The sequence below is a fragment of the Stegostoma tigrinum genome, chromosome 10 (assembly GCF_030684315.1).
Source record: "Stegostoma tigrinum isolate sSteTig4 chromosome 10, sSteTig4.hap1, whole genome shotgun sequence".
NCBI classification, from domain to species: domain Eukaryota; kingdom Metazoa; phylum Chordata; class Chondrichthyes; order Orectolobiformes; family Stegostomatidae; genus Stegostoma; species Stegostoma tigrinum.
In genome coordinates, this window is record NC_081363.1 from 36464159 (window position 1) to 36476812 (window position 12654).

At 40.0% G+C, this 12654-nt stretch overlaps 1 protein-coding gene across 2 annotated transcripts in view; it reads right to left on the minus strand.

The window, feature by feature from the left end:
* Nucleotides 1-1055: 1055 nt before the first annotated feature.
* The window catches only part of dync1h1 (dynein, cytoplasmic 1, heavy chain 1), a 98674-nt gene continuing 87075 nt past the window's right edge, over nt 1056-12654 (minus strand). For both annotated transcript variants that reach the window (XM_048538298.2, XM_048538297.2), the window contains exons 72-78: nt 12509-12612; nt 10696-10907; nt 8148-8301; nt 5211-5353; nt 3119-3287; nt 2311-2438; nt 1056-1398 (exon numbers count right to left, since the gene is read on the minus strand). In XM_048538298.2, the coding sequence (XP_048394255.1) occupies nt 1270-1398; nt 2311-2438; nt 3119-3287; nt 5211-5353; nt 8148-8301; nt 10696-10907; nt 12509-12612 (1039 nt within the window). In that variant the 3' untranslated portion in view covers nt 1056-1269. The remainder of the gene's footprint in view (nt 1399-2310; nt 2439-3118; nt 3288-5210; nt 5354-8147; nt 8302-10695; nt 10908-12508; nt 12613-12654) is intronic.

Genomic DNA, 12654 nt, shown 5'->3' on the forward strand with positions numbered 1-12654 from the left:
GCTACATAGATGACACCTTAAGTCATTATTAAATGGACCAAAGTAGAGGAGACACTAGCTAATAAACACTAACCTCAGCAGGATCAGATTCCGAGAAAAGGACAAACAGCTCCCATTCCTGGACATCCTGGTGGAACGTAGGACCAATGGGGAATTCCTAACAAAGGTACACAGGAAAGCCACACACGGTGACCAAGTACTTAAAACAGGCAACACACTGCAGCAGCTCAATTATGCCAAAAAGAGTACCTCCACGTATTCAAAGACAATAGATACCCAAAACAACTGGGTCAGAAGATTGTATGAACACCAGCAGGAAGATACTGCACACCCCAACACATGCACCATGCTACCTTACATCAAGAATATGTCTGAATTGACCACAAGACTCCTACGACCACTGGCCATCAGAGTAGCACACAAACCCATGTCAATCCTACAACAGCTGCTCACCCAAACCAAAGGGTCACTACCCACTACGGGCAGGACCAAGGTCCTAAACAAGATTCCCTGCAAAGACTGCGACAAACATTACTTTGGACAGGCAGGAAGAAAATTAACCACAAGAGTACATGAACATCAACTGGCTACAAAAAGACACAACCAATATTCACTCATCTTGTATGTATGGGTACAGGCACTAAATGAATACTTTAAAATAAAAGAGGACAGTATGGTGGCTCAGTGGTTAGCACAACTGCCTCAGTGCCAGGGACTCAGGTGCAGTTCCACACTTGCAACTCTGTGCGGAGTTTGCACGTTCTCCCTGTGCCCCACAGTCCAAAGATGTGGAGGCTAGGTGGATTGGCATTGCTAAATTGCCTGCAGTGTTCAGGTGTTCTGTAGCTTAGATGGGTCTGGTTGAGGTGCTCCAAGGGCTGGTGTGGACTTGTTAGGGCGAAGGTCCTGTTTCCACAGCGTAGGGATTCCATGTACGTATGTACTCTATGTATCTCTCAGACATTCCATTATAACTTTTTCCTATAGAAAAGCATAAGTCATAATGTATTGAAATCTAATGTTTCTGGATTTCACTAGAAAATACAGACTCCAGCCATGATGCATAATTTTATTTTCTGTAAAACCACCTGGGGAACATCTTCAAAACCAATTAAAATACATTTTCCAACTTTGCTCTCAGCAGCCACACCATCTTGGTTACAGAACCCAAATAAAATTGTTCATTATTCTGAAATTTTACTACAATTCTATTCTAAACAACAGCACATGCAGTTTTATAATAACCATGTTTAAAGCAAGAATTTCCATTTATTCCGTGCACAGAAGTGCAACACCACGCTCATAAAAGCTGCGAGAGTCTTCCTTAGTAGCAATTTCAAAGTCAACAGTGAAGATCAGGTCAGCACGAGTGAAGTTTAGGTATACTGGAAGTGTCACCTGTGAAGCGAAACATGCGTGTTAGAAGGATAAAATAATACCTTAAACAGGTATTTACATGAAAAACATTCATTCCAAGATGAACAAACAACAGATGGAAGTTGGAAGAAATCGTGAAACACTCAAACAGGCCAGACAGCTTGAGCAGAGAGAACAAATTGCCACTGAATTTTGTTAGAGTCCACATTATCATCAAACATCGCCTTTTTCATCCAAGGTGCTGCTTAATCAGTACAGTTCTCCAAATCTTTGAAGTATGAATAGCGTCATACCATGCACTGTTTACACTCATGGATATTACATGTTCAAGGCACAAAACTGTATGCAGATATTCTACTTTGAATAATGAGGCAATGTGGAAACTGAACACCACTAAAAATGTAAAAGGATTTAAAGCACACTCCCAGGATACAATTCATTTAAATATCACTAAGTAATCTTTAACTCAATGATCTAAACTTTACTTTAGTAGGTCAATAGCCTATTTAAATGTTGATGAATGCTTTCATCATGCAGCAAAACTGTGCAGCATCTTTTATAGGCTATTGGGATAAGCGAGAGCAGGTTAAATGCTTTGCTTTTTAAAATCTCCAATTAAAGCCTGAAGGAAAGAGAGACTCAATTTTTTTTGGAAATGCCAGACAAGTTCCTCAAATATACTTATCACATCCTTCAGACTTGACTCAATACATTTTAATGTGCAACTAGACAGCAGAGATGTCATTTTTGCCAAAATAGTGCAATGCCACATCCTTCTAATTGTGTGTTTTAAAAGAGACATTTCCTCTTGCCTGCTGTGGTACTTCGTATACCCTTGATCTCATTCTAACAATATATTTTGGGCCAATATCTTACTGCACTCAGTAACCCTACAGTGCAAGTTACATTACGTAACTAGAGTAATTTACTCACCACATTAGCTTTCCTTTCAGCATTTGTCTCCTTAACCCACCGAAGTTGTGTAAGAGGCAGTTCAGTGGATATTGAATTGGACAAAGACAGCTTGTTGTTATGACAAGTAGCACCCTGAAGTGTCAGGCCTATGCAAAGGAAAGAGCATGTTAGCTTACGTTTCGATCAATGTTAACAAGGCATTGTTAGTGTAATACGACTTTAATAATGTCGAAGTGCAAGTTGAGCCACAGACGACCATGTTAGTAGCACTGACTTTATCTATTGTACAAGGCTTGGACTTTGTATGCAGCGTAGGAAACCAGTCAAACAACTTTACGTTATCTACTAGCTACGCAAACATCATTTTGCAGATTGCAAAACTTAAGATTCATAACTTTCAAAAACTTTTAATACAATTGTTCCCTCACTCCACGCTGTTGCTGCTCCAATAGCAATTGCAAGTATGAGACCCTGATACAAATAATATCAGCTTGAGAAAATATTATGGATGGTCCAAAGCCAGCTATAGAATCAAAGCTATCGGTATTACTAAAACTATGATTTTAAACTGCTAGCTGTCTTCAACATGAAATGAATTTAAATTCAGGACTACATTCGTAAACCCTTTGAAGCGGCTGAGGTAGGGGAGCATGAGGGGAGTGGATTTACATCCTACAAAAAATTCCAAATTGAAATCGCATACAAGTTTAACAAACAGAATTCAGATCTGTGACCCGACGTCTATCTTGAAATATTAGATACCACCTTATTAAATGCAACTTGTCATAATATATATCAATCATTGCTGAAAATGACTTGCACTAACCTGTTATTCCAAAACTGCAAGCATCCAATACAGCATTCTGGTTATTTGTGACAGTGACTTCGAGTCGAAGTTCTTCCAATGACCAACTGTTTGCCTGAGCCACGTATTGCCTTGTTGCTGTGATGTAAGCCTCTGGTGCATACAAGCCACCCAGGCAAACATGGATATTCTGCAAAAATTGAGAGAGTGTATAGTGCTATGGGAAAATATTTTGTTCTGGCATAACAAAATACTGTTCTATATTCTTCACTCACTAGCTTCATTGTTCATTGGGAGAGAGGACTACACTCCTACTGGAATGAATTAAGATAATAAAAACAAGATACTGTGGATGCCAAGACAACAAAATGTGAGGCTGGATGAACACAGCAGGCCAAGCAGCATCTCAGGAGCACAAAAGCTGACGTTTCGGGCCTAGACCCTTCATCAGAGAGTCTAGGCCCGAAACGTCAGCTTTTGTGCTCCCGAGATGCTGCTTGGCCTGCTGTGTTCATCCAGCCTCACATTTTGTTGTCTTGGAATTCTCCAGCATCTGCAGTTCCCATTATCTCTGATACTGTGGATGCCAGCAGGGCTAGTGGTATCTCTGGTCAGAGAACATTACAAATCCAAACTGAATCTTCTTTTGCATACTGAATTGAATTCCAAAGACGACCTATTGGACTTGAAAGGAATTGTTTTTCTCCACAGTTGCTGCCAGACTTGCTGAATTTCCCAGGCAACCAACTTTTATTTCTTCATCAACCAAACTTGTCCTTCTGATTCCAAGTTGGAAAGTTAAAAACAAAATTTCACAACTTTCTGAACTTGTCAGTACAGCATTTTTTAAAAAAACCACAGATCATGTCATTAACAAAGTAATTTTTAAGATGGGCAACTATTTTATACTGATAAAAGTCAATGGAGCTTGCAAATATCAAGTTAATGAACCATAGAAAGAAGAGATCATGTGCAGCATAACACTTTATAAAAAGTCAATAAACAAAGATGATTTACAAAAGATCAAAAATTGTTTTGTATTGTTTCAATGCTGGAATGTAATGACGACAATTTTTGTCTAAAGTTAACTGTAGCTGACTTTTAAATAAATAGATATTAAATACATCTAGTTAGCAACTTCTGGCTGCACAATCAGAAGTATAAAAGATTAGCTCAAAATTAGTATGGGTAATTTTAGCAATGTAATTTGTGTTTACATTTTGACATAATGCCTACTGTTTTGAGAAACAGTGGCCTTGAGCAATGTCCCATTGGTGGGATGCAACAGTCTTCTCAGTGGGACCCAAAAGAATTGACATGCTTAACAATGCAATGCAACTACAGGCTTCTCAATAATGACCAAAATCATTTTTGTTATAATTTAGCAATAGAACATTTTCATGCAAGCCACTGCGATTTTTAATGTCTTTAAAATTGACACATATATTAAAATGCACAGAAGGCAATGGCCTAATGGCATTATCGCTGCACTGCTAGAGACTCAGGTAACACTCACAGGACCTGGGTTTGAATCCCACCATGGCAGATGGTGTAATGGGAATTCAATAAACATCTGGAATTAAGGGTCTAATTATGACAGTGAATCCATTGTCAATCGGCAGAAAAACCCATCTGGTTCACTAATGTCTTTTAGGGAAAGAAACTGCCATCCTTACTTGGTCTGGCCTACACGTGACTCCAGACCCACAACAATGTGTTTGACTCTCCACTGCCCTCTGGGCAATTAGGGTTAGGCAATAAATGCTGCCTAGCCAGCGATGCCCTCATTCCATGAATGATTTAAAATGTTAATACAAAAATACACTCATTAGAAAACGTGAGGCATTATCATGGGGAGACCAGGTTTTTTTGACAAAGTAGTTGGCAGCATACAAAATGCAAAAGGTTGCGAACTGTTGTTCTGTGAAGTCAATTCACAAAAACACTTCAATATTAAAATTTAATTCTGTTTTATAACAAGAGGCACACACACGTAAATGACCACATCAATTCACAACAAGACTGACAAATGCCAAATCTGTACATTTTCAACATTGTACGAGTAAGAACTGGCTGGGTCAACAGTTTTGCAATATTAACGATATATACACACCTTTAGTTCCTTAGCTCCACCAGTGGAAGCTGCCTGAGATATCTGTTGCAGTTGTTTTATACGTTCACTAAAGTCAGATACCCACTGAATAACAGTCACATCTGCAGGGATTGTATAGCGGACCCAGCTACGAGGCAAGATACCTTTTTGAGAGAGAAAGGGAAAACAATTTGAACTTTAATTTTTAAATATACACAATCAGACAAGCATTTGTTTAGCACCTTTTGGGGCATTCCCAAAGCTGTTCGAGTATTCTGGATGGTAGTTAATTCAGCAGCCAATATGCACACTCTGAAGTTTCACAATGACTGGATAATCTGTTTTAGTGCTGCTGACTGAAGGATAAATATTGGATACGATAACAACTCCCACGTCATCTTTCCAAACGTAACATGGGATTGTTTACATTTAAAGAGCAAGATGGGGCTTTGATTTAACATTTAATCTGAAAGATAGCGTGCAACAGTCCATCAAATCTTCACTGGCACATCAGTCTAGGTTCTTTGAAATAGTTGGTAATGACCAGCTACACGCATATGATTAGTTTGATTGACTATTCAAGTAACTGTGCAGGATGTCATACAGTAATACAGCATGGAAACAGGCCCTTCAGCCCAAGTGGTCCATGCTGACCACAATGCCTACTCAGTTAGTTCCAAGTGCCTGCATTTGGTCAACACCCCTCAACTCTTCTCTTTCATGTACCTATCCAAATTTTTTTTAAAAAATGATGCTACCAACCTCTGCGTGAAGCAGCTGCCCCTCAGGTCCTTCTTAAATCTTTCCTCCCCTCACCTTAAAATTATGCCCTTTAGTTTTCAATTCCACATCACTGGGGGGAAAAAAGACTATATGCATTCATTCTATCCATGCCCCTCATGATTTTATACACCTCAGTAAGGTCACCCCTCATTCTCCTACATTTCAAGGAATTAAGTCCTATCCTGGCCAACCTCTCCCTATCACTCAGGCTTAGTAGTCCTGGAAACACCCTCAAATCTTCTTTGCACATGTTCCAGTTTTACTAGATCCTTCCCACAAAAGGGTGACCAAAACATTACACAATACTCCAACTGCAGCCTCACCAACAACTTAATAGTAACATAACGTCTTAATTCCTATACTCAATTCCTTGACCATTAAAGGCCAGGGTGCTAAATGTGTTCTTCACTCACCCTATTCGCCACTTTCAACAAACTATGTACTTGTACTCCTAGGTATCTTTCTTCTCAGGATCTTATCATTTACTATACAAGTCCTACCTTGGTTTGACTTTCCAAAGTGCAACACCTCAGTTACCTGTATTGAACTGCATTTGCCAATCCTCAGCCCACTTCCCCATCTGATCAAGATCCCTCTAATTTTTGATAACCTTCTTTGCTATCAATGATACCTATTCATCGTGCCTTGTACATTCGCATCCAGATCATATACATAGATAACAAAGGTGTCAGCACCGTCCCCTGTGGCACACCAGTAGTCGGAGGCCTCCAAGTCTGAGAAATAACCTTCAAGCATCACCCTCTACTTCCTACCATCGAGCCAATTTTGAATTAGCTAGCTGTCCCTGGATCCCACGCGACCTTACTTTCATGACTAGACTGCCATGTGGGACCTTGTCAAAGGCCTTACATATGGACAATATCTGCTGCTCTACCCTCATCTACCTCTTGGTTACCTCAATCGAAAAACTGAGAGATTTGTCATATATGATTTCCCATGCAGAAATCCATGCTGACTATCCAAATGTTGGTTGATCCTGTCCCTCAGTATTCTCTGCAATAATTTGCCTAGCTCTGATATCAGGCTCATTGGCCTGCAGTTCTCTGGCTTGACTTTTCTATCCTAACAATGGAACATTATCCACCCTCCAAGCTTCTGGAACTTCACCACTGGCTAAAGATGAAGCAAAAATCTCTGCAAGGGCCTCTGCAAGTTCTTCCCTAGCCTCCCACACCAGAGGATGGACTTGATCAGGCCCAGGGGATTTATTATCTTAAATGCTTTTTAAGGTTGCAAACACCTCCTCTCTAGTAATAGATATGCAGTCCAAAACAACACAAATATTCATTAAAGATCTTCAAGATCTCCTCTGGCTCCACACAGAAGGTCATGCTGATCCTTAAGGATACCCATTATCTCCCTGGGAACTCTTTTACTCTTAATATAGCTACAGAAACTCTTGGCATTATCTTTAACCTTATCTGCCAGATTCATCTCATATCCTCCTATAGCTCTACTAATTTTCCTCTTACGTACTACACTGTTTATCATCTTGAGCCTGATAGCTTAAACTCAATGTACACCTTCTTTTTCCTGACTAGAGCCTCATCAGCCAGGAATCCCTAAACCTGCCAGCTTTTCCCTTCACTCTAAACAGGGATATATTGCCCCTGGACTCCTGATATCACACTTTTAAAAGCCTCTCATTTGCCAGTCTTTCCTTTTTCTTCAAACAGATTCACCCAACTGACCTCTGCTGGAACCTGCCTAGTGGCCCCAAAATTGGCCTGACTGCAGTTTAGCACCTCAACCTGTGAACTTGTCCAATCTTTTTCCACAACTACATTAAAAATTAAGACAGTTACGTTCACAGGACCTAAACTGCTCTCCGACTGACACTTCAGTTGCTTGCCTGACCGCATTTCCTAAGGAGGTCCTGTGTTACACTCTCCTGCTTAGGGCCCTCTAACATATTGATTTACGAAACTTTCTTGCACACATTTGACAAATTCCACCCTGTCCAGGCCTCCTTTTACACACTCGGTGGCCCAATCAATACAGAGGAAATTAAAATCTTCCAACCAATACTACTCTAGTATTCCATGATGTCCATAATAAAAAAAAGTTTGAATATTTACAGAATTTCATGTCACAGTTCTAAAGATTATACTATTTTAAATGCTGCTTATACAATATTTAAAACAACATTCTTACCTTTTACCATCTCGCTGATTAGTGTCCGTAGATAGTTGGTCTGTTTCTTTTTGCCTTCACATACTTGTACTACATCAGCTAAATCCTGGCGAATATCTTGCAATAACTTGGCACCACTCTTAACCTCTCTTTCAAAGAATCTAAACAATGGGTCCTAAAAACACAAACATTTTGATAATGGTCCTTCAATTTGTAATGATTTACATTTAATCTCACTTTCATTATATTTTATACATTTTTCTTTTCCTAGGTTAAATGCGTTAAAGCTTTGAACGCTGCATGCAATTCTGGTCTCCATGCGACATGAAATATGTTGTGAAACTTGAAAGGGTTCAGAAAAAGTTTACAAAGGATGTTACCAGGGTTGGAAGATAAGCAATAGGGAGATGCTGAATAGGCTGGGGCAAATTTCCCTGGAGCATAGGAACCTGAGGGGTGACCTTATAGGGGTTATAAGCTCAAAGGGGCCTGAGTTGGGTAAGTCGTTTTTTTGGGCCAGGGGGTGGGTGCAGCGAAGTCCAAAACTACAGGCCATAGGTTTAAGGTGACAGTGGGAAAGACTTAAAAGAAACTGATGGTCAGCTTTTTCCACAGAGATGATGGTGCACGTATGGAATGAGTTGCCAGAGGAAGACAAGGAGGCTGGTATGATTACAACATTTAAAAGGCATCTGAAATGATTATATGAATAGGAAGAGTTTCAGAGGGATATGGGCCTAATGCTAGCAAGTAGTACTAGATTTTATTCAAGATATCTGGTCAGCATGGGCCAGTTGGACTGAAGGGTCTGTTTCTGTGATGTTCTTTTCTGACGCCATGCTTTACCATTTCCAGCATTATCATCTTTTGATTCAGTTACCAACTTCCTGCTACTTTACCAAGCGGAAGAAAGATTATCAAGGTATGCAGGAATGTAAAGTTGACATTTAAATCTGACCAATCACCATCTTATTGAACTACAGATCAGGGTTGAATGGTCTACTCTGGTTTCTTGTTCATATAACTTGCATGAATCAGAGACAGAGGCTCAGGATTCAGGAAGTTAATAGTTTGAGGTAAGAGGGACCCTCCACCCCGTGCAGGTACACAAATTGCTGAGCTGATCAAGGGAGGGGGAGGAGGGGGGAGGGTGGAGGGAGAGGGTTAGAGGAAATAAGGTTGCCCATTTTGGAGTAAAGTGTAGAACAGATTCTTTACATGGAGAAAGCCTTCAGAATGCTGTAGTACAGAAGAAACCGGGTTTCTTCACTCATGAAATCTCAAAATGTTAGCAAGCAGGATACAGCATGTAATTAGAAGATAAATGGAGTGCTGGCTTCTAAGGGGATATAAAAATAGTTGTCAGGCCACGTTTATCAGACTTGACACAAACAGTGCTGTTTACTTAATTAAAGGGAGACATCACTGGAAGCAGCTCAGCAAAGGTTTAGTGGGTCATATACAAGGTGAAGTGGTTGTCTTCAAAGGAAGAGTTGAACAGGTTGGGACTAAAATCATTGGAGCTAAAAGAAAGTAACACAATCTTCTTGAACAAAGACATTCTGAGGTGTCTTGATAAGGTGTTTTTGAAAGAATGTTGCTTCCCCTTGCTGGGGTGTCTAGAACTAGCGATATTGTGTCAAACTAATGGGTGTCCTATTGAAGACTGACGGGAGTGAAAATTTCTTCCACGAGGGTCAATAATCTTTGAAATGATTCTCCAACCTCTCCCCGAACAGCAGTAGAACATAGAACGTAACAGCACAGTACAGGCCCTTCGGCCCTCGATGTTGTGCCGACCTGTAATACCGATCTTAAGCCCATCTAACCTACACTATTCCACGTACGTCCATATGCTTGTCCAATGACGACCTAAGTGTACTTAAAGTTGGCGAATCTACTACCGTTGCAGGCAAAGCGTTCCATTCCCTTACTACTCTGAGTAAAGAAACTACCTCTGACATCTGTCCTATATCTTTCACCCCTCAATTTAAAGCTATGCCCCCTCGTGCTCGCCGGCACCATCCTAGGAAAAAGGCTCTCCCTATCCAACCCTCTGATTATTTTATATGTCTCAATTAAGTCACCTCTCAACCTTCTTCTCTCTAACAAAAAACAGCCTCAAGTCCTTCAGCCTTTCCTCATAAGACCTTCCCTCCATACCAGGCAACATCCTAGTAAATCTCCTCTGCACCCTTTCCAAAGCTTCCACATCCTTCTTATAATGCGGTGACCAGAACCGTACGCGATACTCCAAGTGCGGCTGCACCAGAGGTTTGTACAGCTGCAGCATAACCTCACGGTTCCGGAGCTCAATCCCTCTATTAGAGACTAGGTTACTGAATATATTCAAGGCCAAGATAGATTAGCCATTATCTTACTGAATGAGAGAGACAGGTATAAAAATGCCTTATTCAGGACCCTCATTCGTGATCAAAGAAATTGAGAATGACAACGAATATTACACAATTTTCTGATCTAATTTGCTTTGATTAGGGCGAAGTGTTGGCACTAGGATGAGAACCTAAAAGGCAAGACTCAAAATGGTGCAATATTTCACATATCTTACCTTAATATTATCAACAGTGCGTTTAAGATGATTGAGAGACTTAGGAATAAGTTGGAGCCAATTGCATGCTGTGGTATGAAGTGTTCGCATCCAGATTGGCCGTCCATCTGAAGTAGAGCCAGTCCTCTGCTTCTTCTCTGTCTCGGCATAAGCTAGGTCATCCTCATCCTCCAACATTTGCATCTTCAGCATTTTGCTGAGCATATCAGTACCTGAGCCAGATAATAGTCCAGATAATAGATTAAAGATTGTCCAACTAAAGGAGGTAACTAACTACCTGAGGCAGGTTGTAAAATAAATCAATTTAAAGTATTACATGAGTTAAAGTGCCTTTTTATATTTAAAACAAAGAGGACGACTGGAGAAGTACACTTAAAGATACTCTGAAACCAGTTCAATAATAGTGTCTATTAAAGCTTTGTAAGCTCAGGCTAATAATCAGACAAATGAATGAAAATATGTCGATATAATAATGAGCTTAGTGTTAATGAATATGTTGCTACACAGGGCACAGGAAAACATGTCGGAAGTAGAACAACTGTAATCAAAGAAAGTATGTTTTTGCCCAATTATACCCACAAACTCGATAATGGAGATTCAGGAACAGCACAAAGTCTTTCACAGCTGATTAGTTTTCTGAACAGCAGTGAAGAGACAGCATCTGCTGAGAAATCTGTCCAGAGGTTCTAGCAACCTGGTTATAGGGAGGATATTATTAAGCTAGAGAGGGTTCAGCAGAGATTTACCAGGAGTGGAAGGTTGAGTTATGAGGATAGGTTGGGACTTTCCACCCTGGAGTATACAAGTTTAAAAGGCGACCATGTAGAGGTTTATAAAATTATGAGGGATATAGATGAAGTGAATGGCAGGTGTCTTTCCCCTTGGGTGAGGGATTTCAATAGATTAGATTAGATTCCCTACAGTGTGGAAACAGGCCCTTCGGCCCAACAAGTCCACATCGCCCCTTGAAAGATCCCACCCAGACCCAGACACATCCCACCCACGGGGGGGGAGGGAAGAGCATATTAAGACAATTTGTTTTTTTTTAATGAAAAGAGATTGGTTGGAGAGTAGAATATGTGTTCTTATCTGAAATATCTTTTAAACATTACCGTTTAAAATAGCCATCATTCTGGGTTAATCAACAATATTTAAACTTATGCTACACTACACAAAAATTAATGTTCTATAATTAAAGAATTGTTTATGTGGTTTGCTATTCCTCAAATCTCTGATGCTGAAGAAAAGGTAAGGAATGTACACAATGTCGTAAAGCTGAACATCTAATAAATGAGTTTTAAATAATAATTACAAGAAAATTCCTTTCCTCTAAGGCTACATACTGCTCTTAATGGGTCCAAGGAATTATAAAATGCAATAAACCAGATTAGTTACATAATGAAAGCTTGGAATGTTCAAATGGCCCGACATTATTTTCAGAGTATTGTAGTTTGGGGAGGATGGGTGAAGAACTAATGGAAACACTTATAATGGGAAGAAAAGTGATAACTCCTCACCCCCCTCCCCCCAAGTTTCTCCCACCTCTGGCAGGGTAGGGGCGGGAAAGCATCTAAAATAAAACCTCTGGGAGAATACCTAAAGCAAACAAAATGAATAGAACAGTAAGCAAAGTGACAGAAACGAAGTGAAGTGATGGCATTAAATGAGGGAAAAACATTTTTTGCTTGAGTGCATCACATGTGAAATTACAACTTGTAACATTTGTTTAAATGTATAATTTCAGATCACAGCAGTATGAATTTAATTCTAAAAAAGTTAGCAAAGTTCAGTACTTGAACATCTTAATAGTTACCCTGGGTAGTTAGAAGCACTTTTTCAGCATTGTTTGGTAAACCTAGCCAAGATGGTGTCTGAGTGTCAGGAAGCAACTCAACCCACTGGATGAACTCCTCTCGTCTGCATTAAGAAGAATGTGCCATTGGCTAATTAATGTTAATG